At 40.1% G+C, this 27,905-nt stretch overlaps 2 protein-coding genes across 10 annotated transcripts in view; one reads left to right on the top strand and one right to left on the bottom strand.

Annotated features, from left to right (window-relative positions):
* The window catches only part of CASK (calcium/calmodulin dependent serine protein kinase), a 374,249-nt gene that overhangs the window by 143,830 nt on the left and 202,514 nt on the right, over positions 1–27,905 (bottom strand). The gene's annotated exons all lie outside the window — the stretch shown is intronic.
* GPR34 (G protein-coupled receptor 34) lies at positions 148–9,487 on the top strand. Of its 2 annotated transcripts, XM_014476287.2 has the most exons (4): positions 148–257; positions 873–964; positions 6,138–6,242; positions 7,647–9,486. In XM_014476287.2, exon 4 carries the CDS (start codon positions 7,727–7,729, stop codon positions 8,855–8,857), a length of 1,131 nt encoding a protein of 376 aa, XP_014331773.1. In that variant the 5' UTR covers positions 148–257; positions 873–964; positions 6,138–6,242; positions 7,647–7,726; the 3' UTR covers positions 8,858–9,486. The 2 variants fall into 2 exon arrangements, with proteins under 2 accessions (XP_014331773.1, XP_070222128.1); XM_070366027.1 differs by lacking the exon at positions 6,138–6,242 and having other exon boundaries at positions 7,647–9,487.

Raw genomic sequence — 27,905 nt, 5'->3', positions numbered from 1 at the left:
AGTGTTGATTGAGCTTAAAGATAAAAGTTTTGCATAGTGGTGAAGTTTTTAATATTTTCACAGGGAGTCTAAGGGTTGTCATATTGAAAAAAGAAAGGCGAAAAATACACCTATTACCACATTCAAATATATTAAAAAAGACTAACCCAACCAATTGCACCACAACCGGATGGAGGAACCCAGCTGACACACCAAGACAAGTCTGTGTGTAGGGAAGCTTGGGGATCAGCTCCTTTTACTTCAGGAGAGCCTGAACTGTGAGTATGCCTTGATTTCAACTGCATAAATGATCCTTTTTGAAGTTACATTTTGATGATCTGAATAATAAAAATGAAACCTGCTTCATGGGTGACTAGCAATGCTTTGCTTCCAGAACTCTGAGTAAACTGCTTGAACGATACCACTGCCTTGACTTGACTTAAAATGAGGCCGTATCTTTTTTAGGATATGCGATGTTTAGGATCATACTATCAATGTGGTCACATTGTTTGTACTATGTTTTGTATCCTGGACAAAGACTTGCAGATCTACTTGAATCAATTAAGTTATTTTCATATGCAACACACTTTATTTCCAGTGTATTATAAGTACCTTTTAAGTTATGCTGACTCTCTACTTTTAATGATAGTATTTTCTTTATTATATGGCTTCTATTTTATGGTCATTACCAGATCAATTAAAATTTAAGTTTCATGTTTCAGAGGTTGCTATGGTGAATATTAGAGAAAAGAAAAAGCAAAATACACTTTAGTCAATGCGCTTAAATTTAAAAAAATGTTTTAACCACAGTTAAATTGATAACAAAATCTTATGTACTACTAATAGTATTCTTTCCAAAATGACATGCTTTTTAATTTTCATTTTGTATGCAGCAATTAGTGCAATTTTTAAAGCATGGCCTGAGTGATTCAGTGGATATCACGTCAAACCACAAATGTGAAAGGCTGATAGCACTGCCAAATAGGTATGTATTTTCTATGTGATGTTTTCACAAACATAACCAAACTGCATTTTTATACATGAATTTATTATATGGGAATAATTTTCACTGGTATTTTGTTAGCTATAAATTCGGAAAAGCTTCAACTATCTTTTACCATTGATTTTTGGTTGTGCTGGGTCTCTGTCATTTTGCGTGGGCTTTCTCTAACTGTGGTGTGCGGGCTTCTCATTGCCGTGGCTTCTGTAGTTGCAGAGCACAGGCTGTAGGCACATGGGCTTCAGTAGCTGCAGCTCGCAGTAGCTGTGGCTTGCGGGCCCTAGAGCAGGCAGGCTTCAGTACTTGTGGCATACGGGCTCAGGAGTTGTGGCTCGGGGGCGCTAGAGTGTGGGCTCAGTAGTTGTGGGGCATGAGTTTAGTTGCCCCGTGGCATGTGGAATCCTCTTGGACTAGGAATTGAACCTATGTCCCCTGCAATGGCAGGTAGATTCTTATCCTCTGTGCTACCAGAGAAGTCCCCTCAAACTGCATTTAAAAAGCTTTTGCTCATTGGAGGCTACAGTGGAATCTTGGGTCCTGCCCCCTAGTACAGAAGTTCCTATAGCAGCCAGTTGAAAAATTACTGGCCCAGAAAGGTGGTGCTAGTGGGTACAGTGCAGCACTAATAACAGGGTTGCGAACGTCAGGATTTGTCAAGTAATACCATTAAAAACCATTAACCATCTACTATCAAAAAACCACAGTGACCGCTTCACACAAGTCACAACTCATATCCACTGGGAAACTGGTCCACTCTGTGAATGTAGTGGTTTGTTTCTTATCTTCACTGGCCATTCTTAACAAATCAAGTAAGTAGTTTTGAAAACATCATTAAATGGCCTTGGGAACAGAAAGTGACTGGCACATTGTAAAGGAGACAGAAATCAGCCATTAAGTTCAAAATGGGATCTAATCTGTTAATTCATTAATAAATGACAACACTAGCCATTCAATATAGGCTTCTAAATGATGGATATTATTATTATTAAAAAAATACATTGTTCTCTTTGAGCTTGAAAGTGCAGCAAAACAAGGAAGGTTTATTGGTGATCTTACTCAATTATTATTTATTTTATCTGCAGATTGGAGCTGAGGCAAATGGTTTCAGGCTTTGTGCTAAATGGCTTTCTAGAAACATCTTGATCATGGCTATCAGGCCTAGAAATAAGTTTGAAAGACATACTTTGGGGGAAAATCTGCTCAGCATTCTGAGAATTTCAGCAAACTCTGGATTGACTGACTTATTTTCATGAACATAGCAAACAAAAAGATTAGTACCTTTTCCAAAGAGGTAAATTTAGGTGATATAATCTTTCCTTAAAACTGCTAGTGTGAATAATGTTAAAGGAATCATATCAAAGTATTGCTGACAGAACTCATCATTAATAAAGAAAATGCTGATCATTTGGGATTAGGAGGAGCAAGGTTTGGTGAAACGGATCACTGGCTCTGAAAGTCAGATGGATTGTGTGGCCATGGGTAGCAATCATGAACATCTTTATTTTTCATTAATACCTCCCTCACAAAGTTATTATAAGGATTATGTAAATGAAATAATATAAATACTCTTATTAACACACTGCCTGATACACAGCAAATGCTAAATAAATATTACTTACCAGTTCAGTCATCTAGCTCGAGGGTTCAATTCTGACTGTACATTAGAATGCCCTGAGGAGCTTTTAGAGGAAACCATTGCTTGGAGCCCATTCCAGACCAATTAAATCAGAAGATCTAGGGAGGGGGCCAGGCATTGGTATCTTTAAAAAGCCATCAAGAGGATTCTAATACGTAGCCAGGACTGAGAGTTACTGAGTCTCTTCTACAAAGTACCCAATCATGGTAGTCTCAAAAAATCTCTGGTGGTAAGACCCTTACTACTTCCCAAGATAGACGGTTTCATTCTAAAAAAGTATTTCCTTAAAAGGAGACAACATCTGTTTTGGCATTTTCACTCACTGGTCCTTGTTCTGCTTTCGGGAGACACACAACACAAGGTGCAGTCCTTTTCCCCACGGCCTTGAACGCATTCCCATCTCCAGGTGCCCGTTTCCTTCCACTTGCTCCTTGCTCTTCCCCACCCCCACCCCCCACTGGCTCTGTGGCCTTCTGTTAGTGTGCTGCTGAGGATGAAACCCTGTACTCAGGGTCAAACCTTACCAGCTGAGGACAGAACTGGATTAGTAGGACAGTCTTCATTTAAGACACTCCATAGGCATGAAGTCAACCAAGGACAGGTTAGTTTTTGTTGCAGCCACATCACACAATGGATATGGCAACTGCAGTCAACTACAACTGTGTTTCTGTTAATGGAGCTAACGCCCTTCCTGTACTTGAACAGTCGATTTTAATATCCACATGTAGGACTTCACACACTTTTTGAGTAAATCCCTTCTTTCATTCAACAGCATTTATTGTGCTAGGCACTTGGTACACAGAGGCAAATTAAACAGACTTGTTTCCTAACTCTGTTGTTCAGTTGCTCGGTCGTGTCCGACTCTTTGCAACTCCATGGACTGCAGCACGCCAGGCTTCCCTGTCCCTCACCATCTCCCAGAGCCTGCCCAAGTTCACGGCCATTGAATGAGTGATGCCATCCAACCATCTCATCCTCTGTCGCCCTCTAATGGAGTTTAAAATACAGCAATGGAGAAAATAAAAGAAAAAAACAAAAAAACCCCTCTACAGTTTTCAAAGTTATTTCAGCTATCTTAGCTCTCAAAATCACGTCACCTGTCATACCTCAGCTCACTTTCATCAGTGGCCATGAGCTGTTTCTACCTGAGCCTCAGTCATCTCCCTATGTGACCATGTAACACAGGTCCTTCTCCAGGGGCCCTTCTCTTCCTGGTAATCTACACTGCACGCTTAGCTCCATTTTTGGCAGCCTGCCATTCTTCCTAGATTGCCTTTTCCTTTTTAGAATTTCAGATCACCAGAAACACGCCTGTACGTTTCTAACAACTTTGTGAAATCTGGCTCCCTGCAGTTGAGACACACAAAAGACTGGACTCAGTCCTCTTGCCTCCCTTCCTCTGTTATTCTGAGCCCTGCACTCTGGGGACAGGCTGTCATCGGGGATTACATAACTTCCTCTTCACCAGTCAGTTCCCCTTCTGAGGATTCAATTTCCCTCTTTACAAAAATTTAAACTGGAATTTCATGCTCTACTAAAATGGTTGCTTCTGGATGAAATTATGGGTAGAGTTTTAAGAAGGGCTAAGTTCTTTCAAATGTTTTTCTCTGTGTATAATGTCAAATCAGAAAATGAATTACAGTAATTCAAATCTACTTTACAGCATTCAAAGTCTGAATGCACACTCCTGAAAAGATATTTTCCGAGAGCAGGGTCTCTGTCATATTCACCTTCATTTTACAAGCAGTATTTAGGAGGTGCTAAATATTAGGAGAGTAAAGAAACATCAACAACCTCAGATATGTGGATGATACCATTCTAATGGCAGAAAGCGAAGAGGAACTAAAGAGTCTCTGGACGAGGGTAAAGAAGGAGAGTGAAAGAGCTGGCTTAAAACTAAATATTAAAAAAACTAAGATCACGGCATCCAGCCCCATTGCTGCTGCTGCTAAGTCGCTTCCATCGTGTCTGACTGTGCGACCCCATAGACGTCTGGCAGCCCACCAGGCTACCCCGTCCCTGGGATTCTCCAGGCAAGAACACTGGAGTGGGTTGCCATTTCCTTCTCCAGTGCATGAAAGTGAAAAGTGAAAGTGAAGTCGCTCAGTCATATCCGACTCTCAGCGACCCCATGGACTGCAGCCTACCAGGCTCCTCCATCCATGGGATTTTCCAGGCAAGAGTACTGGAGTGGGGTGCCATTGCCTGACAAATAGAGGGTGAAAGGTGGAAGCAGTGACAGATTTCCTGTTCTTGGGCTCTAAAATCACTGTGGATAGTGATTGCAGCCATGAAATCAGAAGACATTTGCTTCTTGGCAGGAAAGCTATGACAAACCTAGACAGTGTGTTGAAAGCAGAGACATAACTCATGACAAAGGTCCATAAAGTCAAGGCTATGGTCTTCCCACTGGTAACATACCATTGTGGGAGCTGGACCGTAAAAAAGGCAGAGCGCAAAAGAATTAATGCCTTCGAACTATGGTGCTGGAGTCCCTTGGATAGCAAGGAGATCAAACCAGTCAATCTTAAGGGAGATCAACTCTGAATACTCACTGGAAGGACTGTTGCTGAAGCTGAAACTCCAGTATTTTGGTCATCTGATGCAAATAGCTGACTTATTGGAAAAGTCCCTGATACTGGGAAAGATTGATGGCAGGAGAAGAGGGTATCGGAGGATGAGATAGCTGGATGGCATGGTGAGGGACAAAGGGGCCTGATCCATGCTGCAGTCCATGGGGTCACAAAGAGTCGGACATGACTGGGCAACTGAACAACAACAGTGGTAAACAACCCGCCTGCCAATGAAGGAGACATAAGAGATGTTCGATCCCTGGGTTGGGAAGATCCCCTGGAGAAAGTAATGGCTACCCACTCCAGTCTTCTTGCCTGGAGAAACCTATGGATGGAGGAGACTGGCAGACTACAGTCCATAGGGATGTAAAGAATCAGACATGACTGAAGCGACTTAGCACGAGATATTCACCAAAATGAAATTAATCAAAAAGTGGTGTTTTAAATCTGTCACTGAACACTTGTATATGCCAGGGTAAACAAAAGAACAGTTTTGTTGTTTGTAGAATGCATTTCTTTCATTTCTACAAACAAAAAAACTAAGGCTTAGAAAAGGTTATTTTATTGACTGAAGGTCACAGAGTTAGTTAGGTCCCATTTTGATATGAGACCCTGAATGTCTGTTACACCTGCTAAGAAGCTTCTGTAATGAAGTATGGCAGTCATTCTAAGAAAGAGATGCGATGAGACCCCCTAGAATCCTATCCTCTCATCTTCTCTTTATGATGACCTCTCAGACTGAGCTCTTCAGAGCTGCCAATGCCCAACAAAGAGCAGGTAACAAATAGCATTGCTTACATTGTCTGCTGCCACAGACAAGTGGAATTCACACACTACCAACAGTCCCAAACGCCCTAGCCCACAGACTATGTCAACTGCAGGTACTTGCTTTCAAAATCTTGGATTGCACGTCCTCTTTCCTATTTACATTGCCACTCTATGCTTCTAGGTCAGCGGACTCTCCAATCTGACTCTCTGGCGGCCATCATCACCTGTCTTGGTTTTGTTTGGTACTTTGCTCTCCTGTGCAAATGTTGCGAGTCTACCTAACCAGGCAAGTGCTGTGCTCTATTGGCCTGTTATATTAATTGCACACCCCGGTAGGCAAGTGATTTTAATACCTTCAATGAGGTGTTAGATTGAAAAAGAAATTTATGACCCTTTCCTCTATTTCTTGGAGAAGGGGATGGCAACCTACTCCAGTATTCTTGTCTGGAGAATTCCTTGGACAGAGGAGCCTGGTGGGCTACAGTCCATGGGTCACAGTCGGACATTTTTCACAATGTCTAAAAAATCAACCATCTACTATTTGTGCAAAGAGTCAGACACAACTGAGCAACTATGCTATGCTATGCTATACTAAGTCGCTTCAGTCGTGTCCGACTCTGTGCGACCCCATAGACGGCAGCCCACCAGGCTCCGCTGTCCCTGGGATTCTCCAGGCAAGAACACTGGAGTGGGTTGCCATTTCCTTCTCCAATACATGAAAGAGAAAAGTGAAAGTGAAGTTGCTCAGTCGTGTCCAACTCTTAGCGACCCATGGACTGCAGCCTACCAGGCTCCTCTGTCCATGGATTTTCCAGGCAAGAGTACTGGAGTGGGGTGCCATTGCCTTCTAATACACCTCTATTCCCACTGTGGAATGAGAGACTGCCACAGTCTGTCACATACTACATGGCTGCTAAGTCGCTTCAGTTGTGTCCAACTCTTGTGTGACCCCATAGACGGCAGCCTACCAGGCTCCCGTGTCCCTGGGATTCTCCAGGCAAGAACACTGGAGTGGGTTGCCATTTCCTTCTCCAATGCATGAAAGTGAAAAGTGAAAGTGAAGTCACTCAGTCGTGTCCGACTCTTATCGACCCCATGGACTGCAGCCTACCAGGCTCCTCCACCCACGGGATATTCCAGGCAAGAGTACTGGAGTGGGGTGCCATTGCCTTCTCCGTACTATAGGTGCAAAAATGAATGAATGAATGAATGAATGCCATCTATGAGGGACAGAGTCAAGGCAGGAAACTGGACAGGGGTCAGCAGTGGGTTCAGTTCACTCATGTCTTACTCATGTCTCACTCACGTCTTCACTTTAGGGAAATTGACAACTCATCTTTGAAAAATATAAGCTGTCATCTCTATCTCCATTTCTATTCCCATCCCAGCTTCCCCAAGAAAAGACAAGTCCATAGTTCAGTTGATTTTAATATAATAACAGACCTTGAACACGGACCATAGGATAGAAAAAGTTAGTGTAGGATGCTCCAACAGCTTCTACACTATGTGCTGCTTGGCTTGTGATACCATAATGCTCCTGCATAGATTGTGCAGATATCCACATGGGCCAAAGTAGGATAAAAGTTTCTTATAATGTCTGAAAAATCAATCATTTACTATTTGTGCTTTGAGCTAAAGTATTGTTACAAACATAACAACAACTCACTCAATGTTTGGCATTCTGTTGTAGGAAACATCTGAGGACATAAAAGCTACACTCAAGGAACATGTCCTTTTAGCACCTTCACTTTTTGATCTCTACAGAAGAGAATGAGAAGTCAGATGGTGACGATGATGACAACTTCAGTCAGCAGCTGGTCTTGCTCCTCCAAAGGAGTGCACTTTAATTATAGCGTTCAATCACCACACAACGTCTCAGGAGCATCAAATTTTACTGCCTGCTCCATGGATGAAAAATTACTCTCCAGTGTGTTAATAACATTCTACTCTGTTATTTTCATCATGGGGCTGGTTGGAAACATTATTGCCCTCTATGTATTCCTGGGTATCCACCGCAAAAGAAATTCCATTCAGATTTACCTACTCAATGTAGCCATTGCAGACCTCTTACTTATCTTCTGCCTCCCCTTCCGAATAATGTATCACATTAATCAAAACAAGTGGACACTAGGTGTGATTCTTTGCAAGGTTGTGGGAACACTATTTTATATGAACATGTATATTAGCATTATTTTGCTTGGATTCATCAGTTTGGATCGTTATATCAAAATTAATCGGTCTATCCAACAACGGAAGGCAATAACAACCAAGCAGAGTATTTATGTTTGCTGTATAGTATGGGTAATTGCTCTTGCTGGATTTTTAACTATGATTATTTTAACCCTTAAGAAAGGAGGTCATAATTCCACGATGTGCTTCCATTACAGAGATAAGGTCAATGCAAAAGGAGAAGCAATTTTTAACTATGTTCTTGTGGTAATGTTCTGGCTCATTTTCCTACTAATCATCCTTTCATATATTAAGATTGGGAAGAATCTATTGAGGATTTCTAAAAAGAGGTCAAAATTTCCAAATTCTGGTAAATATGCCACTACTGCCCGGAATTCCTTCATTGTGCTCATCATTTTTACTGTATGTTTTGTTCCCTACCACGCCTTCCGATTTGTCTATATTTCTTCACAGCTAAATGTGTCGTCTTGCTATTGGAAGGAAATCGTTCACAAAACCAATGAGATCATGCTGGTTTTCTCATCTTTTAACAGCTGTTTAGATCCAGTCATGTATTTCCTGATGTCCAGTAATATTCGCAAGATAATGTGCCAGCTTCTTTCTAGACGATTTCAAGGGGAAGCAAGCAGGAGTGAAAGTACTTCAGAATTTAAACCAGGATACTCCCTACATGATACATCTGCCGTGGCTAAAATTCAGACTACTTCTTAAAGGACTTATGATGAACATATGAAAAAGTGATAAAATGAAGCCTAATTCCCTGAAGAACAAAAAATCATGAAACAAAGCTCAGGTCTTCCTGAAGTTCTTTGCTTATCTGTGATATTTCATTTGCTTAATTGTAGTATATTTCAAGAGTAAGCTCACAGTCATCACTGGAGTACATTTGTATATAAAATCTTTTACAAATATATTGTTAGGCTAATGCTGTTAACATAGATTATAAAATTAACTGAAATTTATGGTTTTGACTATAGAATAATGAAAGAAAACGTCATAGTTTCTCAAGTCACTAAAGTAATTATTCAAAATCAAGTACCTAATACTAATTTAAAGTGTGTTTAACAGTTAACTGATTTCAGGACTGACTTACAATGTCAGAAAATATATGTTCATTGTCATTTGAAAAGCTTGTATAATTTGCCACTGTATTCATTTATGTCTAAGCCTATCAACAGATAAAATGATAATTAATAAAATTCTAACAAATCTGAAATCAACCTATTATCTATGACTTCTTAGATAAAATGGAAAGAATTTAAATACTGTACAGTAAAAATCAAACGATAGATGAGCTAAAATTCAATAGCCTAGCAATAGGACTTAAGACTGCAACTTACTTAAAACAGATTTATTAGCAATTTAGCCATCTTGGACCGCACAGTTTGGTAAAGTATAATTAAAGATGCATATACCCTATGAGCCAGCAAGTTTACTGCTAGGTATACATCTTACAGAAGCACTGAAACATATACATAAAACACATGTAAAGATGCTCACTGACCTACTGCTCATAATACTAAACAAACGGAAACAACCTAAGTATGAGTATGCATCAGCAAAGGAAAGGAGAAATAAACTACATCTGCATGCATCAACATGGAGAATTCTCAAAAATAACATTGAATAAAAACAAACAAAAACTGCAAAGGGTATCTACCATAAGAAATAATTTATGTAAAATACAAAACCATGTTCATATTCTTTACAGATCTATACATATGCAATAAAAATATAAAACATATGTGGTAGCACAAACATATACACCAATTTGAAGTTAATGGTTACATCTGGAGAGATTCGAAGCAAACATGGCAAATTATTAATAATGTTTGTTAAGCCTGTGTGGTGGTACATGAGTGTTATATTATTTCTGGTATATATCTTAGTGTTTAAAATATTTCATAACAATACAGAAAACCTGTAGAATACAATTAAAAGCAAATTCTGAAATTTTCATGTACATTAAAAAATAACTAGAGAGTAAACTAAGAGAAAGGGTCCTTATATTCTTTAAAAAAATTTTTATTTTACTGAAGTACAGTTGTACATTCTTTTTCATATTCTTTTCCATTATGGTTTATCATAGGATACTGAATATAGTTCCCAGCACTATGCAGTAAGACCTTATAAATTTTTTATTACTTTGCTTTGACAACAACAAATACCAAAATGAAATTGAGTAAGTATGACAATACTGATTTCCTCTCATGTTCTCAATTTTTTTTTACATTGTTAGTAAACATTTTATATCCCTATGTGTCTTTATTGTAAACATACAGTTTGAATGGTTAAATTACATTATCTATTATTATTAGTAGTTAAGGAACATTAAAAGTAACATACGTACTCATAATTCTAGAAGCTTTCTCATTATTTATATTAAATGTGACAGTTCCTATAAAGCCCTGCACAATGGCATTATCAAAGAATAAAAAAGTACACTAAGTCAGTTCTTGCTATAATATTTGTGTTAAAATAAATCTTGATAAAAGTCAACCTATAACAACAGATGTTATAGTAAACTGAATCCTTATAGTAACCTATACACCTCACAGTAACCTGAATCCTGTAGAATATTTCTACATTTTTAGAAAAACTTGCTAAACTTATCAAATTCGAAGCTATTTATTATATATAGTTTTCTATTTCTTATTGAAATACTGTCCCTAGCTCCCCCAAGCCAAGGTTTAGTTCTAGAAGCATACAGAAAAGGGAAATGCAAAAGTACATACGTATCCTCACCTTGCAACAGATCTTCAGAACAAGTCTCTAAATAATATCTCACATATGCAAAACCAAACAAAGGCAAAATTAACTGCCTGGTTGCAAGAGTAAAACCTAAATGCTGAGTATTGCTGTTAGTTTTGGAAAAGTTATTCTGTGCAGAGCTGGGTTTGATGGCAGTTGAATTTCTAAGATCAGGTCAATAGAAGAAGAAAATGATGTTCTAGTACAGAAGGTTTTATTTTCAACTTCTTTTTAAAATAGATTCTTTAGTCCTGCTGATATGAAAGTAGAACTAATATAATTACAGCTCTGTGAAGCAAAGCATTACTGAAAGTTATCCACAAGAGAAAAACAGCATGAAATAGAGTTTTCTCAACAGGCAGCCTGGATTCTGCAGAAACATATTAACAGGCTAATTATTTTCTAGTTTTTTGAAATATGAATGGAAACTTCTTTTAACAGATATTAAATTTTATTCTTATCCTTTACTAATGATGGCACTGCATGGAGCACATGCAAAGATAAACTTATCAGTGGAGCAGAGCTCACATCTCTATGCAGACCCTCAATGATACATGAGAAGATTACATGCCAAATTAATCTCTCAAAAGGGTAGAAGCAGAAACAAATCAGAGGGCAACCCAAGATTCTCGATGTGCAAGAATCTTGCAAAGTGGGTTTAAAACTTTTTTGGGTGACTGATACACTTTCCTCCTTCAGAGAGAATCCCTACAAATGAAGACAACATCATAAAAAGCATTGGGGAAGGAAGAAATCATAAATAGTGCTGCACTTATTGAAAATAGTGTTGTGGTTATTTAAAAGAAAATAAAAAGCCAATTTAGAGATGGTTGGATGGCATCGACAATGGACATGATTTTGAGCAAACTCATGGATGGTGATGGACAGGGTAGATGGTGATGGACAGGGAAGCCTGGCGTGCTGCAGTCCATGGGGTCGCAAAGAGTCAGACACGACTGAGCAACTGAATAACAACAACTTGTATCATACCCCTCAAAAATTCCAAGTGGATCAGAGTTAAATGTAAATAATGAATGCATTAAAACACTAACTCATCTGTGGAAGGGAGAGGACTTCCTGTTAATAAAATAGAAATAACCATAGGGAAAGATGCATAGTTTTGACTTTAAAAAGTAGACTATTTTTGGGGGGTGTCAAAAACTGTAAACAAAAATAAAAGCTAAAGCACAAAGTGGGAAAAATACTCACAACAGATATGACATTTACTGGAGAGTCTTCTATGTCAGGCACCAAAGGACACCATAAACTTCTAAAGAAACTTGTATTTTTGATCAGAACAAAGCGATTGAATCTCACTATATAATCTGAATTATGTCAACTTGGTTGAGATAGACTCTCACAATGGATGATACAGTGTCCTTTTTCATAGATACTTGACCCAGTTGAGAACACAATTCCTCTAAGTGCCTCAGTTTGGTTGTGATTTTCAAATTTAAGATGTGGAGGGCTGGTTTCATGGTGGTTTCACAATAGACCCTATGCTAAAAAGAAGTGCTAGGTTTGTCCTAAACTTCTATTTTGCCCCTTCAAGTTCACATACAAGAGAGTAGGAAGCAAGGTATTGAATAAAATATATTTGTTGATGTGCCTTTTACTGTGCTGGGTGCTTGACATGCATTAAAATCATTTAGTCCTAACTGCATTGTGATGGAAGTATCAACTGCATTTTTCATGAGGCGATGCAAGTTGGTAGACTTTTATTCCATAGGCACTATCTCTGCTAAAACACTGCTTTTCATTTTGCATTTTATTTTGTCCAAGCAAAATGGTAATTACTGAGATGTCTTCTGTTATTAAAAAAACACATCATACATGGTCATTACCATGTAGTTAGGGCAAAAAATCTGCTATTACTCATCAAAAGTATGTGATATAAAAAAAACCAACATCTTAAAAAACTAGTTTTCTAGCTATCACACATTCATACACTCTGTAAAAGCTCTGCCTGAAATATGGATGATTAAATGGTACAAAAGCAAGTTGAACAGAAGGAGAAAAAAAGAAATCAAATTAAAGCATCTCACCCTTATTAATTTTGCTTCTAGCCCAGGAAATGCACAAAGAACCATCCTAAGATAAGCTTTGGAAAGGTTTCTAATTATGGTTTGGATACAGGTATTGATGATGCACAGAATCTCTTTTTTGCTTTAGTAAGCCATACAAGCTATTCCAGGGGCAACAGTGAACTGTTATACTCTGGTTTGGAGAAGGAAATGGCAACCCACTCCAGTATTCTTGCCTGGAGAATCCCATGGATGGAGGAGCCTGGTGGGCTACAGTCCACAGGGTCACAAAGAGTTGGACACAACTGAGCGACTTCGCTTTGGTAATTCCACATATACTCTTCTTTTAGGTATAAAATAGTTCAAACATACAACAAAGCAAAAATACAAAAATACAATGTAACAGGCAGCTAAGCACCCATCAGGGAGATTGTGCAGATGTCAAATGTTTGGGCTCTATTCACTTGACTGTTTCCTTGTACCTATACATAATCTAAGAAGATATACTAGAGCTCATCTCGAGGTTGCCGCTTGCCTAAAGTTAGTGTATATTTCTCTGGTGTACATGTTTACCCTATTATAACATATGTAGGGAGAAGGTGATAGCAGCCCACTCCAGTACTCTTGCCTGGAAAATCCCATGGATGGAGGAGCCTGGTGGGCTGCAGTCATGGGGTCGCAAAGAGTCAGACACGACCGAGCGACTTCCCTTTCACTTCTCACTTTCATGCACTGGAGAAGGAAATGGCAACCGACTCCAGTGTTCTTGCCTGGAGAATCCCAGGGACGGGGAAGCCTGGTGGGCTGCCGTCTATGGGGTCGCACAGAGTCGGACACGACTGAAGCGACTTAGCAGCAACATACATAAGTGGTACGAATAACAATGTACATTAGCTTTTGTTTTAAAAATTTACACAAACAGTATCTTACTAATACACCCTTTTGTAATTTTTTTCACTCAAATTGTGTTTATGTGGATATATGAAGGTCCCCCTCATTCATCTTCACAGATGCATAGTGTTTATTGTGAGAACAAACAACCGTTTGATTCTCCGTTTCTCCTAACAATGGGCCTTTAGGTGGTTTCCACAGTTTTGTTATTAGAAACCACGTTCAAGTGAAGTCTCCTGCGCGCATGTGTGGAAGTTTTCTATGGCTGACACCGAGAAGTAGAAATGCTTGGTTGTAAAGGGTATACACATTTTCATTTTATTTCACTTGTGACGAACTGCTCTCTAAAGTGATTTTTATCAATTTATACACCTATTCCACCACTAGTAAGATGAGAGTTCCTCTACCCACATCGTCACCAACACTTTAGTTTTATCAGATTTACTAACTTTTGCCAATCTGAGAGGTGCGAAATGGCATCTCCCCAGGGTTTTAATTTGCATTTCCTTGATTACAAGTGAAAAGGAGCAGCAGCATCTCTTTGCCCATTCATGTTTCTTCTTGGGTGAATGATCTATTCATATCTAAACCTCCTTCCCTTTTCCCTATAATGAGTTGCCTGTATTGTTTTCTTCTTTCAAATCATTGACATAATTCTTTAGATATTCTGTATACTAATCTTTGGTTCTTTATATGGGTTGCAAATAACTTCTACCAGTCTGAGACGTGTCTTTTACTTTGCTTATGGTTTCTTCTGCCAGTCACCACAAGGAAAGGAAGACATTTTCTAATCAATAAATCTAGAGGAACCCTGGCCTTCTGGAATACAGACACCCTTCAAGGACCAAGCTAAAGAATTTGTAGATGAAATGATCTTATAATCAGACAGCTTAGCATTTCATTCAGTTATAGTACACAGGAGTGCAAATGAGGTGTCCTTTGAGAAGAAAAATGTTTCCTGAGTGTTAACCTACAAAATTCAAACATGTTAGTATAGACATGCAAATTATTTTAGAGGGATAGAATGTCTCCTAGACCAGGAGTAGATCTGTTAAATGTATCAACATATTTAAAGAAAGAACTGGCCATTCACTAGCAGGTGAGAGAAACTTGGAAGAAAAAGTGAGGTGGAGACTATGAAGATGTTGGTATTGCCCATCCGCACAGAGTCCAGGAGAAAACTCTTAATCAATGGACCAAGAATATTATCACCCCACTGGTAAGGCCACAGTGAGGATTATGGTGGGGCTGGATCCAATTGGTCTTCTTAGCCTAGTGACATTAAATATTAGATAATGATCTAGGAGGCAGCATAACAGGTTCATAGGGCAGCTGCTGCAACCAGACTGACTGAGTTCAATTTCTTGCTTCATCACTTACTATGTAACCTTGTACAAGCTCTCTTTCCTCTACTGAGAAAATAAGAATAATAGGAATACCTAACTCATAGTGTTGTGAAGGCTAAATGAATGAATACATGATCCTAGCCATTAAGAAACATTCAATGTATGTTACTGAAATACTCAAATGCCAAAAGAAAGACAGGGGAAATATACAAAATGGAATGGTCAGAAGCTTAAGATAAACATCAGAACTATGAAGATACACAGTGGAAGCTGACTTGGACCAAATGAGGTGGGGAAAGCACTTAGAAAGGGCAATTGAGCTTTCACCAACAACAGCAAAGTCCAGGACAAGAGCCGTGCAGACTCGTGCTATTTTGTGCTGGTCAGAACCATATTCTGAAATTTGAGCAAGTAGCAGAGCAGAGGAGAAAGGGGTGGTTTGAAAGAATGGGATTATTTAGCCTTAAAGCAGAACACTAAAGGAAAGACAGAACAAAACTGTGTGTGTGCAGGTGCGCGTGTGTGTGTGGCCTCAGCGAGCAAGCAGAAAGAGGACCAGTGAAGGACAGGAGCTGCAAAAGCAGCATGTTTCACCTGACTATAGAATAGGAAGCCAGTGAGTTATCTGCTAGCAGAACTATTTCATTATAGATGGATCCTCAGCAGGCTGGGAAGGCAGCATTTTGAGCACTTAATAAGGTTTGGGTCTGATGTTCCTAAGATCTCTTTGACAGAAGTTTTGGGTTTTGCCTTCATAATGAGTGGCAACCAGGGGCCACGGGTGATCTTTGTTGGTCCATCAGGCTGTGCCTGTATAGTCATGGCCTCGGGCTCTTCAGATTGTGCGGCTGAGGTGGGGTGGTGCAGAGGAAGGAGGCTGCTTGCTGTATGGTCAGTGGTCCCCAAGCAGTTTTCCAGAACTTTCTTTTGTAGCAGATTTGTTCATTCATTCATTAATATTCACTGCTAGAGAGACTGCTTAAACTCTACCTAAAATAAATCACTGGATTCTGGGAGTTTTGTGACATTTGTTATGTTAGGTGCTCATTGTAGGGTAAGGGAATTAGAGAAGGCGAGGTTCGGAAAAAGAACGAGACTGGCACTTAACAGGAACAGATCACCTTTAATGAGGCGAGAAGGGGCAGCAGTCAGATTAGTGAGCTGTTGCACTAACCCAAGAAAAAAATAAGTATATATAGGCATATATGTGGAAATCTACTGTCTTAAGGAGGCCTGTTCTTTTCCAAGGTTGTTCAGGTTAGTTATCTCTTAAATGGCTGGGGCAAGGAATTCTGGAGATTGGCCAGAGGCTGGGGTTGGCTGGGAGCTGGGTATAATCAACCTTAAGGTCCATTTTTTTCTTGGGGTGAGAGAGTTCTTTGTTTTGCATAGAATGGTGGGGAGGACCCAGAGGGGAGTTTCAACTCCAGGCTATTTTGAGCCGTGTAACTTTCCTTCACTCACGTCTTTGTTTTGTTACTGTCACTTGGCTTTGTTATGTGTAATCAGAGTGGTTGAATAGGTTACCACCTTGGATCCTGAACTGGGAGACAAGACACCTTCACTGTACAACTGCCTCAATGGTATAAACTCAGGTGGGAATGGTAATCACTCTGATGTGTGATTATTTTCAAATGTTATCCAGTGGCAAACTTCTGGACTAAAAGATCTAGATGCCTTCCTTTAACACGGGTGGCAATGCTGTTACAGGCCCTTTCCTGTTACACACATTTCCTTTCTATGTTTCCTACCTCTTCTCATGTTCTATCCCCTACCAGGACCTTCTAGCACCCCCAATACCCTCAACTCTAATTCTTTCCTCTCCTATACTCAGCAGCACCTCTTTCTCTTCCCCAGTTGAGTTTTATCTGTTTTCTGACTTTCTCTTTGAATCGCCTTTCTCACAATGTAGTGTCCTCTTCTGTGTCCCCTGATCTGTCGGAAGCAGAAATGTTTCATTATTTGGGTGGAAATTTGGTTTGTACTCAAAAGAAAAACACTGTTTCCGTTATATTAAAAACAACTTTCAGCTGGTTGCAAAGGGAACTGATGGTTTGCATGCATGTTCATATTCAGTTCCCCTTTGTGGCCAGTGAGACTTGAAAAACACTGGAACACACAGGGTCAGCTCTTGTGCAGACTGATTATAGAGTTCCAAATATATGTGGCAAGTGGTGAGAGGAGTCAGCTAAATAAGTAAATAAGGGTCTCATGCTCTGTCAGCTGGCATTTGTGATCCTGCAAATAACTAAACCTCCAGTAATAAGTACAACCTAGCATGGTGGAGGGAACGCTACTAGAGGGGCAAGCTAGAATAATCATCTTTCTATATCCTTTCAGGCTCTAGTATTGGAGATATCTGGGGCTTCCCCGATGGTTCAGATGGTAAAGAATCTGCCAGCGATGCAGGAGACAGGGGTTCGATCCCTGGGTTGGGAAAATCCCTTGGAGGAGGGTGTGGCAACCCACTCCAGTATTCTTGTCTGGAGAATCCCAAGGACAGAGGAGCCTGATGGGCTACAGTCCATAGGGTCACAAAGAGTCAGACACGGCTGAGGTGACTTAGCAAGCAGGCAGGCATTGGAGATATCATGTCCACTTTAGTGTACTGATTCCTAAGATGTTGATGCTCACTCTTGCCATCTCCTGCCTGACCATGTCTAATTTACCTTGATTAATGGACTTAACAAAAATTCCAGGTTCCTATGCAGTATTGTTGCTTACAGCATTGGACTTTACTTTCACCACCAGACACATCCACAAATGAACGTTGTTTCTGCTTTGGCCCAGCCGCTTCATTCTTTCTGGGAGCTATTAGTAATCGCCCTCCACTCTTAGGATCCACTTCTTATAATCAGGTTAGCAGAAAAAGACTTTTCCTCTAGTTTTACTGAAAAGCTAGACTAGTTCTGGAAATAGAAAGGGGCTATTTACAGAGGATAAAAAGTACAAAGGAAAGACTATGGATTCCTGATACTTTCAATACACCTCTTCATAGAAGAAATGAGCAAAAGAAAATGACAGCTCCAAGACTGAAGCGAGGCACAGTGGGTATGTCTTTGCAAAGTAAAGTTTTCTTTTTGGATGTTATCCAAGAAACAATGGACTCTGAGGCACGCATACTGTATTAATCCTTAAGGAAGAGCCACTGTATTGTACTTTGAGGGAAAAAATATAAAAATCTAGTTAGAACATTGCTGTTGCAAGTGCATTAAAGAAAAGATGGTACATTAAAATTCTCTACAGCTCTTCCCATCGAGAAGTGGAGTCTTGGCCCATCTCTTGAGTCTGAGCAGGTACTGTGACTTGCTTTGACCAATAAAATGTAGTGGACATTGTACGCCATCTGAGCAAAGCCTTAAGAGGCCTCGCAGCTTCCAGTTTTGTGCTCCTGGAACCCCAAGACCACCACAGGGTAAATAAACCCAGGATGAAAAATTACATGGCGAGAGATACTTAGCCTGTACCACCATCTCAGCTGAGGCTCCAGACATGAGCGAGGCCATCGGAGACCACTGAGGCTCAGCTGAGCTGCCCGATAATGAAGAAGCTGCATGAATGACCCCAGAACAAATTGCAGGACTGAGAATGAACCAATGGTTGTTGTCAGAAGTCACCAAGGCTAGGCGTGGTTTGGTATGCAGCAGCAGATAAATGATGCACATAACATTAAAAGTACGTATGCCATTAATTTCTAAAAGGTGACAACAAATATAGTAAGTAATTTCATTGACAAAAAAGACAATGCCTTGAATTATTTTGCTTAAAAGCTGTGTGTGTGTATCTGGGTATGAAGGAGAGAAGGGGAGAAATTTATTTTCCAAACCACTGAAGGGTGGGGAGTGGAAAGCCTATTGAAGATTTAGTAATGAACAATGTGTTGACAGAGATAAAAACAAGCATATGCTGTGTGATGAGGCAACTGGTTAGGTGATCTCTTAAGAGGGGATCTACAGAGTTTCTTAAGCAGACAGGAAGAAGTGACTACAGGGGAAGGTCAAGGTAATTTCTCCCCTGCTTTCTTCATTAGGTAAAAGACCTTTTAAATGACATCGATTAATAACATGACGCGACATGCTGTTTTCATTACAAACCTTTTAGTATTATTTGAGTTTACAAAACTATGTCCATGAATTGCTATGATTAAAAAAAAGTTAAGAAAAGCTACAGATATGAGAAAAACTTTCATATAATAAAATGTCAGACTTTCTTTTTACCACTACGGTAACCGTAGTTGTGAATGACTTTACGAAGGTAGTGCTTGTGGTAATCACTAGTATAAAGCAAAACAAAATCTCCAAAGGACATAGCCTATTAAAGACAGATGAGTGTCAATGGGTTTTCAGCTTAAGGACAGAAATCCATTGTCCATACAATGACTTTTATCTTACCACGTTTAAAGTGTTTTCCAGCTACGAAAATAAAGAAGTTTATCATTTTCTCAGAGCTTAAAAAAAAAAAAAACCTAAACTTTTAAATTGTTCTAATTTTCTAGCTGGAAGATAGTGCAAAGCAGGCAGCTTATGCTTCAGCCTTTAACAGCAAAAGAGGTTTAACTAGGGCTGGTAGTAGATTGCCCTCTACTGGTCAAAGCATCACCAAAGAAATGATTCTCTACAGACTTTTTCCTGTGTTAAAATTTAACTGTGGTTGCTTCTTTTCAATTTTCTCTACCAAATACTTTTGGTGATATGGAATTCCAGAGAACTTATGTTTCCTGGGTTCAATATTTATTTGTAGGTTTATTAAAACTACATTTTAGACTGGCTTTTGATGGAGGAAGAACAAGAGACTACATGGTAATATTAGAAACTATACCACACATAGTACAATTTGAGAAATATCTAATGAAACACCAACACTTGATTAGAGTGATACCTTAAAATGACTACTTCAAGTCTAATGTGTCTCTACCAGCCAAAATATTATGAAGACACAACCACCAATATAAGAAATGATTCAGACAAGGATCACCAATGAATGCTAAAATCCACTGGGTAAAATGGAGAAAAATATATTTAGAGAGTCTCAAAATATGACACCCTCAGACTACTTATCAATTACAAAGGGCAAAAGCACTTCTCCAGTATAATGGAGAAGTGAAGTGAAGTGCAGTCGCTCAGTCGTGTCCGACTCTTTGTGACCCCATGGACTGTAGCCCACCAGGCTTCTCCATCCATGGGATTTTCCAGGCATGAGTACTGGGGTGGGTTGCTATTTCCTTCTCCAGGGGATCTTCCCAACCCAGGGATTGAACCCGAGTCTCCCGCATTGCAGGCAGACGCTTTACCATCTGAGCCACCAGGGAATCTGTATAATGGAGAGTTGGCAGCAATTAATAAATGTCCAGATTGAAACATGATACAGTTTTGGTCACCAGGAATATTTGGTCACCTTTACCTAAACAGTCCAGATTCTGGTAGCAGCGAAGAATATGGGATCTGAAGTCATACTACCAGTGACTTCAGTAATAGCCATACAGTATACCAGGTGTAGTACCATCAACAAGTTATTTATCCTCTATGGACCTAAGTCTCCTCACCTAGGAAATGACTAATAATGGTACCCATCTCAGAGATATTTTAATTAAATATAGCATAAAAAATAAATGAATTAATATATATATATATATATATAAATAAAGCACTTCAGTGGTTATCATTTGTTATTATTATAAATTTCCTAAAAGTGGTTCTCAGGAAAGCTTGTTACTGCAAAACCTGGGGCTCTTAATAAGAGAAAATAAATATAGACACTAATAGGTCGAGAGGAGCTACCCCATGCCCGAGGTCAGGGGTGGCGGCCGAGAGGAGCTACCCCACATCCAAGGAGCGGTGGCTGAGCGGGCGCAGGAGGGCCTACAGGAGCTACTCCATGTTCAAGGTCAGGAGGGGCGGCGGTGAGGAGATACCCCTTGTCCAAGGTAAGGAGCAGTGGCTGCACTTTCCTGGAGCAGCTGTGAAGAGATACCCCATGTCCAAGGTAAGAGAAACCCAAGTAAGACAGTAGGTATTGCAAGAGGGCATCAGAGGGCAGACACATTGAAACCATAATCACAGAAAACTATAGTCAATCTAATCATATGGACCAGAGCCTTGTCCAACTCAATGAAACTAAGCCATGCCCTGTGGGGCCACCCAAGATGGGCGGGTCATGGTGGAGAGGTCTGACAGAATGTGGTCCACTGGAGAAGGGAATGGCAAGCCACTTCAGTATTCTTGCCTTGAGAACCCCATGAACAGTATGAAAAGGCAAAATGATACTGAAAGAGGAACTCCCCAGGTCAGTAGGGGCCCAATATGCTACTGGAGATCAGTGGAGATATAACTCTAGAAAGAATGAAGGGAAGGAGCCAAAGCAAAAACAATACCCAGTTGTGGATGTGACTGGTGATAGAAGCATGGTCTGATGCTGTAAAGAGCAATATTGCATAGGAACCTGGAATGTTAGTTCCATGAATCAAGGCAAATTGGAAGTGCTCAAACAGGAGATGTCAAGAGTGAACGTCGACATTCTAGGAATCAGCAAACTAAAATGGACTGGAATGGGTTAATTTAACTCAGATGATCATTATATCTACTACTGCGCCCAGGAATCCCTTAGAAGAAATGGAGTAGCCATCATGGTCAACAAAAGAGTCCAAAATGCAGTACTTGGATGCAATCTCAAAAATGACAGAATGATCTCTGTTCGTTTCCAAGGCAAACCATTCAATATCACAGTAATCCAAGCCTATGCCCCAACCAGTAACACTGAAGAAGCTGAAGTTGAACAGTTTTATGAAGACTTACAAAACCTTTTAGAACTAACACCCAAAAAAGATGTCCTTTTCATTATAGGGGACTGGAATGCAAAAGTAGGAAGTCAAGAAACACCTGGAGTAACAGGCAAATTTGGCCTTGGAATACGGAATGAAGCAGGGCAAGGGCTAATAGAGTTTCGACAAGAGAATGCATTGGTCATAGCAAACACCTTCTTCCAACAACACAAGAGAAGACTCTACACATAGATATCACCAGATGGTCAACACCGAAATCAGACTGATTATATTTTTTGCAGCCAAAGATGGAGAAGCTCTATACAGTCAGCAAAAACAAGACCAGGAGCTGACTGTGGCTCAGACCATGAGCTCCTTATTGCCAAATTCAGACTTAAATTGAAGAAAGTAGGGAAAACCACTAGACCATTCAGGTATGACCTAAATCAAATCCCTTATGATTATACAGTGGAAGTGAGAAATAGATTTAAGGGCCTAGATCTGATAGATAGAGTGCCTGATGAACTATGGACTGAGGTTCGTGACATTGTACAGGGGACAAGGATCAAGACCATCCCCATGGAAAAGAAATGCAAAAAAGCAAAATGGCTGTCTGGGGAGGCCTTACAAATAGCTGTGAAAAGAAGAGAAGCAAAAAGTGAAGGAGAAAGGAAAGACATAACATTTGAAGGCAGAGTTCCAAAGAATAGCAAGGAGAGATAAGAAAGCCTTCCTCAGCGATCAATGCAAAGAAATAGAGGAAAACAACAGAATGGGGAAGACTAGAGATCTCTTCAAGAAAATTAGAGATACCAAGGGAACATTTCATGCAAAGATGAACTCAATAAAGGACAGAAATGGTATGGACCTAACAGAAGCAGAAGATACTAAGAAGAGGTGGCAAGAATACACAGAAGAACTGTACAAAAAAGAGCTTCACAGCCCAGATAATCACGATGGTGTGATCACTCACCTAGAGCCAGACATCCTGGAATGTGAAGTCAAGTGGGCCTTAGAAAGGATCACTATGAACAAAACTAGTGGAGGTGATGGAATTCCAGTTGAGCTATTTCAAATCCTGGAAGATGGTGCTGTGAAAGTGCTGCACTCAATATGCCAGCAAATTTGGAAAACTCAGCAGTGGCCACAGGACTGGAAAAGGTCAGTTTTCATTCCAATCCCAAAGAAAGGCAATGCCAAAGAATGCTCAAACTACCACACACTTGCACTCATCTCACACGCTAGTAAAGTAATGCTCAAGATTCTCTAAGCCAGGCTTCAGCAATATGTGAACCGTGAACTTCCAGATGTTCAAGCTGGTTTTAGAAAAGGCAGAGGAACCAGAGATCAAATTGCCAACATATGCTGGATCATCAAAAAAGGAAGAGAGTTCCAGAAAAACATCTATTTCTGCTTTATTGACTATGCCAAAGCCTTTGACTGTGTGGATCACAATAAACTGTGGAAAATTCTGAAAGAGTTGGGACTACCAGACCACCTGACCTGCCTCTTGAGAAACCTATATGCAGGTCAGGAAGCAACAGTTAGAACTGGACATGGAACAGCTAGCTGACTGGTTCCAAATAGGAAAAGGAGTACATCAAGGCTGTATATTGTCACCCTGCTTATTTAACTTGTATGCAGAGTACATCATGAGAAATGCTGGGCTGGAAGAAGCACAAGCTGGAATCAAGATTGCCAGGAGAAATATCAATAACCTCAGATATGCAGATGATACCACCCTTATGGCAGAAAGTGAAGAGGAACTAAAAAAAAGCCTCTTGATGAAAGTGAAAGAGGAGAGTGAAAAAGTTGGCTTAAAGCTCAACATTCAGAAAACGAAGATCATGGCATCTGGTCCCATCACTTCATGGGAAATAGATGGGGAAACAGTGGAAACAGTGTCAGACTTTATTTTTTGGGCTCCAAAATCACTGCAGATGGTGATTGCAGCCATGAAATTAAAAGACGCTTACTCCTTGAAAGAAAAGTTATGACCAACCTAGATAGCATATTGAAAAGCAGAGACATTACTTTGCCAACAAAGGTCTGTCTAGTCAAGGCTATGGTTTTTCCAGTGGTCATGTATGGATGTGAGAGTTGGACTGTGAAGAAAGCTGAGCGCCGAAGAATTGATGCTTTTGAACTGTGGTGTTGGAGAAGACTCTTGAGAGTCCCTTGGACTGCAAGGAGATCCAACCAGTCCATTTTGAAGGAGATCAGCCCTGGGTGTTCTTTGGAGGGAATGATGCTAAAGCTGAAGCTCCAGTACTTTGTCCACCTCATGGGAAGAGTTGACTCATTGGAAAAGACCCTGATTCTGTGAGGGATTGGGGGCAGGAGGAAAAGGGGACGACAGAGGATGAGATGGCTGGATGGCATCACTGACTCAATGGACGTGGGTTTGAGTGAACTCCGGGAGTTGATGATGACAGGGAAGCCTGGTGTGCTACGATTCATGGGGTCACAAAGAGTCGGACACAACTGAGCGACTGAACTGAACTGAACGGAATAGGTATAGGATGTAAGACCTTAGATACTCAACTCTTTACTCATCTTCCTTTGACATCTTTTTTCCCCTTAAGTAACGATACTGACACAGAGCAGCAGACTTACCCTCCAGACAATTTTATCTAGAGATTCCAAAGAAGTGATTGGTAATAAAATGGCCAGGAAATGGTCTTTGGAAGAAAGGGGCAGTGATGAGGGTTCTGGGCACTGATACATGATGCCTTTTTAACTCCCTAAATCTCACTGCAAGTCATAATCCAAGTCACTAGGGTGTAGGTGTATGTATATATTTTATACCTGTGACAATAAAATGGCCTAAATTATTTTAAGAATTCTATCATCCAATGTTCCATTTTCAGAAATTTTAGTCTACTTTTGGCTTTTCAAAGAACTTGAAAACAAAAAGGTAGGTAGGTTCTGAAGCATGATATGAACCAAACTTGATTGACTCAAAGATGTTGAAGTTCAAAATTTGACTGTCCTCAAAAATATCTTTGCTTCATCTAATCCAATGCTGAAGTTTCCCTCTTCCTAAAATCTGCGAATTTCCCATCTGCTTTCCAACTGCCACCTCTGTGGAGATTCTAGTTCTAATGACTGCCGCCATGTTTCGATGGTGTGCATTTCTAGAAGACAATGTACCCAGTACGTTCAAGAGTATCTGGAAAGACAAAAGCCAAAGGTGAAGTATAGTGAAACTCTAACTGGCAGTTCCATTTTATGTTTTGCCATTAGACCTTTCTTACAAAAGAAAAGAAAAGAAAGAAAGAAAGAAAGAGAGGGAAGTCACTCAGTCGTGTCTGACTCTTTGCGACCCCATGGACTGTAACCTACCAGGCTCCTCCGTCCATGGGATTTTCCAGACAAGAGTACTGGAGTGGGTTGTCATTTCCTTCTCCAGAGGTAATCACTCTTCTGTGCTATTATACATTTTCACACTTTGGACTATAATTTCTGTTGGTTTTTCTTTTTTTTAAAACAGTTCTTGAGGGAAATACTCCCAAGCCAGCTTGTAGCAGCAAGTAGAGGATCTTCATACCCTGATTAAGGGTGAGACAGCCATGATTATAGTTGCTCGTGGTAGATGGTGAGGCCTGAGCACAGTGCAACTGGAGACAGAGACAGGGCTGTGGCCAGACACCACATCCTGAAGAGAGCAGGGACCTCAGAGAGCCTTGAACAAACCACAGCTTTGAGTAATAGGTCTCTGTTTCACTCCTCCTAAAGGTAACTGCTGGCTTGGGTGTGCAGTGAACTGGATAAAGGCTTCCACTGCCCCCTCATCCCACTCCCCCTTGAAGAAATAATTATCTTTTGAATGTGAAGTTCTAATGTGGACCACATAAGGCATGTCTTCTCTTACTGCACACCAGCCTCCCAATGCCCTCAGCTTCTGAGTCATCAGAGACAGGGCTTTAAAGACCCACTGTTGCCATTTTAGAAGACACTAAGCTGGTAGGTCAAAATAACTGTCTAGTTTAAGCACAATGTTACAGGTATGACTGAGCTGTTTTGTGTCCTCTGGGTTCTGGCTCTGAGGCAAGTTGAAAAGGGACTCTGTCCTAATCCCAGTGATCCACCAGGAAAGCTTTTTTTTTTTTTTAGGAAAGCTCTTATATACCCCTGCTGAATACAGCTCACTGTGGATTGTCAAACTGCACTGGAGCATGCGTGCCCTTTGAACATCTAACATCTCAAAAGCAGGAAACTTCATACATGGCAGGACTTACACTCTGGGGAATTACTCTAATACCTCAAGGAGTAAATCATAAGGGTCAGAGCAGAACACTGAGGAAGCCAGTATTTGGCAGAGGCTATAGGAAGTAATTAGAATTGGTTAGGCAAGAGCATTTAGACTTGGAAACAGAAGCAGAACTTTGAAGAAGAGAAGCATGGGAAAGATGAATGAGAACCAAAGAAAACTATAGGTGACCTAAATGAGAAAAGTCCAAGGGGTCACTTTGACAGAGAACTTGCAATTCTTGACATTTCTGCCTGAGCTATATTTCTGGTAGTTCTCTGACATCCACACCTTTTACCAATTGCATGAATACTGCCCAGTGTCTTAGAAAAATATAAATAAAATTTTCCTTCTATTTCAATTAGGGAACTCAAAATCACTAAAATCATAAAGACTTTATACTGATATTGACAGAATAAAAATTAGCTTAATGAAGTCCAAAGTTCTCCAAGAAAGAATAAAATTGGGCTTGAGTTCTCCCAGTCAATTCTGCTACCTCAGAGCCTAGAAACCCTGTCTATGAATAAAAGTATTGAAAACTTGACTCTAGTTTACTTATCCTTATTGACTCTAAAAAAACCAGTAATTGCTGCTAAGGGAGAGGGTGAGGTTGAAAAAAAAAAACAAAAACCCAAACATGTACCTTAAAGTAAATTTACTAGCTGTGCCACCTTGGGCATGTTATACTTCTTCAGTGACCTCCACACACTACTGGAAACACAGCAGTAACTCCAACAAACATTTGTGAAATGAACTGCACTGTTTAAGAGAACTACAGAGCATTAAAAAAAAATCAAAATAGAGGAAGAAAAGGTGAAAATTACACCTGTCCAGGCATTCTTGCCAGATAAATTATGTCATCTGACTATCATTTGAAGCAGTACTTCTGACTCTTCCTTGGTTCAATGGTTGACTGCCATCTGTGGTAGCCAGCATCCAAGATGGCTCCCAACGACCATCATCTGCTGGTATTTATACCTCCCACACTGAATCCCTGCTGGCTTTAGGAGACCAACAGAATACTGCAGAAGTGGTGGTGTTGACTTTACAGGCTAGATTTTTTAAAAAGGCATTGAAACTATGGTCTTGTTCTCTTCAATTACCTGCTCTGTGAGGACAGATGGCTACGCGAACTTGGGCAACTTACGTGACTTTTCTGAGGTTCAGTTTTCCTCACCTATAAAATGAAGATACTTATTTCACAGTATTATTTCACAGAGTATTGTGAAGACTAAATAAGACATGCATGTAAAGCATTTAACAGGATGCCTGGCACATAACAGGCTTTCATTAAATGAGGCTAATACTAGTGGTGGTGGTGACAGAAGCCGCAGTAGCAGCAATTGATTGGATGTGAGATGCAAAGGAAAGAGAGGAATCAAGGGTGATTCCTAGGTTTTTAGCTTGAATAACTGAAGAAGTGATGGTATCATCTACTGAGTTTGGGGACAATGGAAGATAAGTTGTAGAGAGTAAGGACATTCTTTTTTCTTGGGCTGAAGGTGCTTAACCCTCAAAAAGGTAATACCAAAATTATCTTTTGATCACTTATAAACAGGATTCCTTTTACATTCTTTCTTCTCTAAATTATTTCAAACTATTTTATAAAAATTTTATTAATTGGTAGAAAATTGCTTTACAATTTTGTGTTGGTTTCTGCCGTACAACAATGCAAATCAGTCTATATATATCCCTTCCCTCCCTCTCTCTATCCTACCCTTCTAGGTCATCACAGAGT

This window comes from Bos mutus, chromosome X, assembly GCF_027580195.1.
Source record: "Bos mutus isolate GX-2022 chromosome X, NWIPB_WYAK_1.1, whole genome shotgun sequence".
NCBI classification, from domain to species: Eukaryota; Metazoa; Chordata; class Mammalia; order Artiodactyla; family Bovidae; genus Bos; species Bos mutus.
Note: the sequence above shows the minus strand (reverse complement) of the source record. Positions and strands in the feature narration are given on the sequence as shown.

Excerpts from the sequence above, each read along its gene's own strand:
- GPR34 (XM_070366027.1), top strand. The coding sequence starts at position 7,727 with ATGAGAAGTCAGATGGTGACGATGATGACAACTTCAGTCAGCAGCTGG.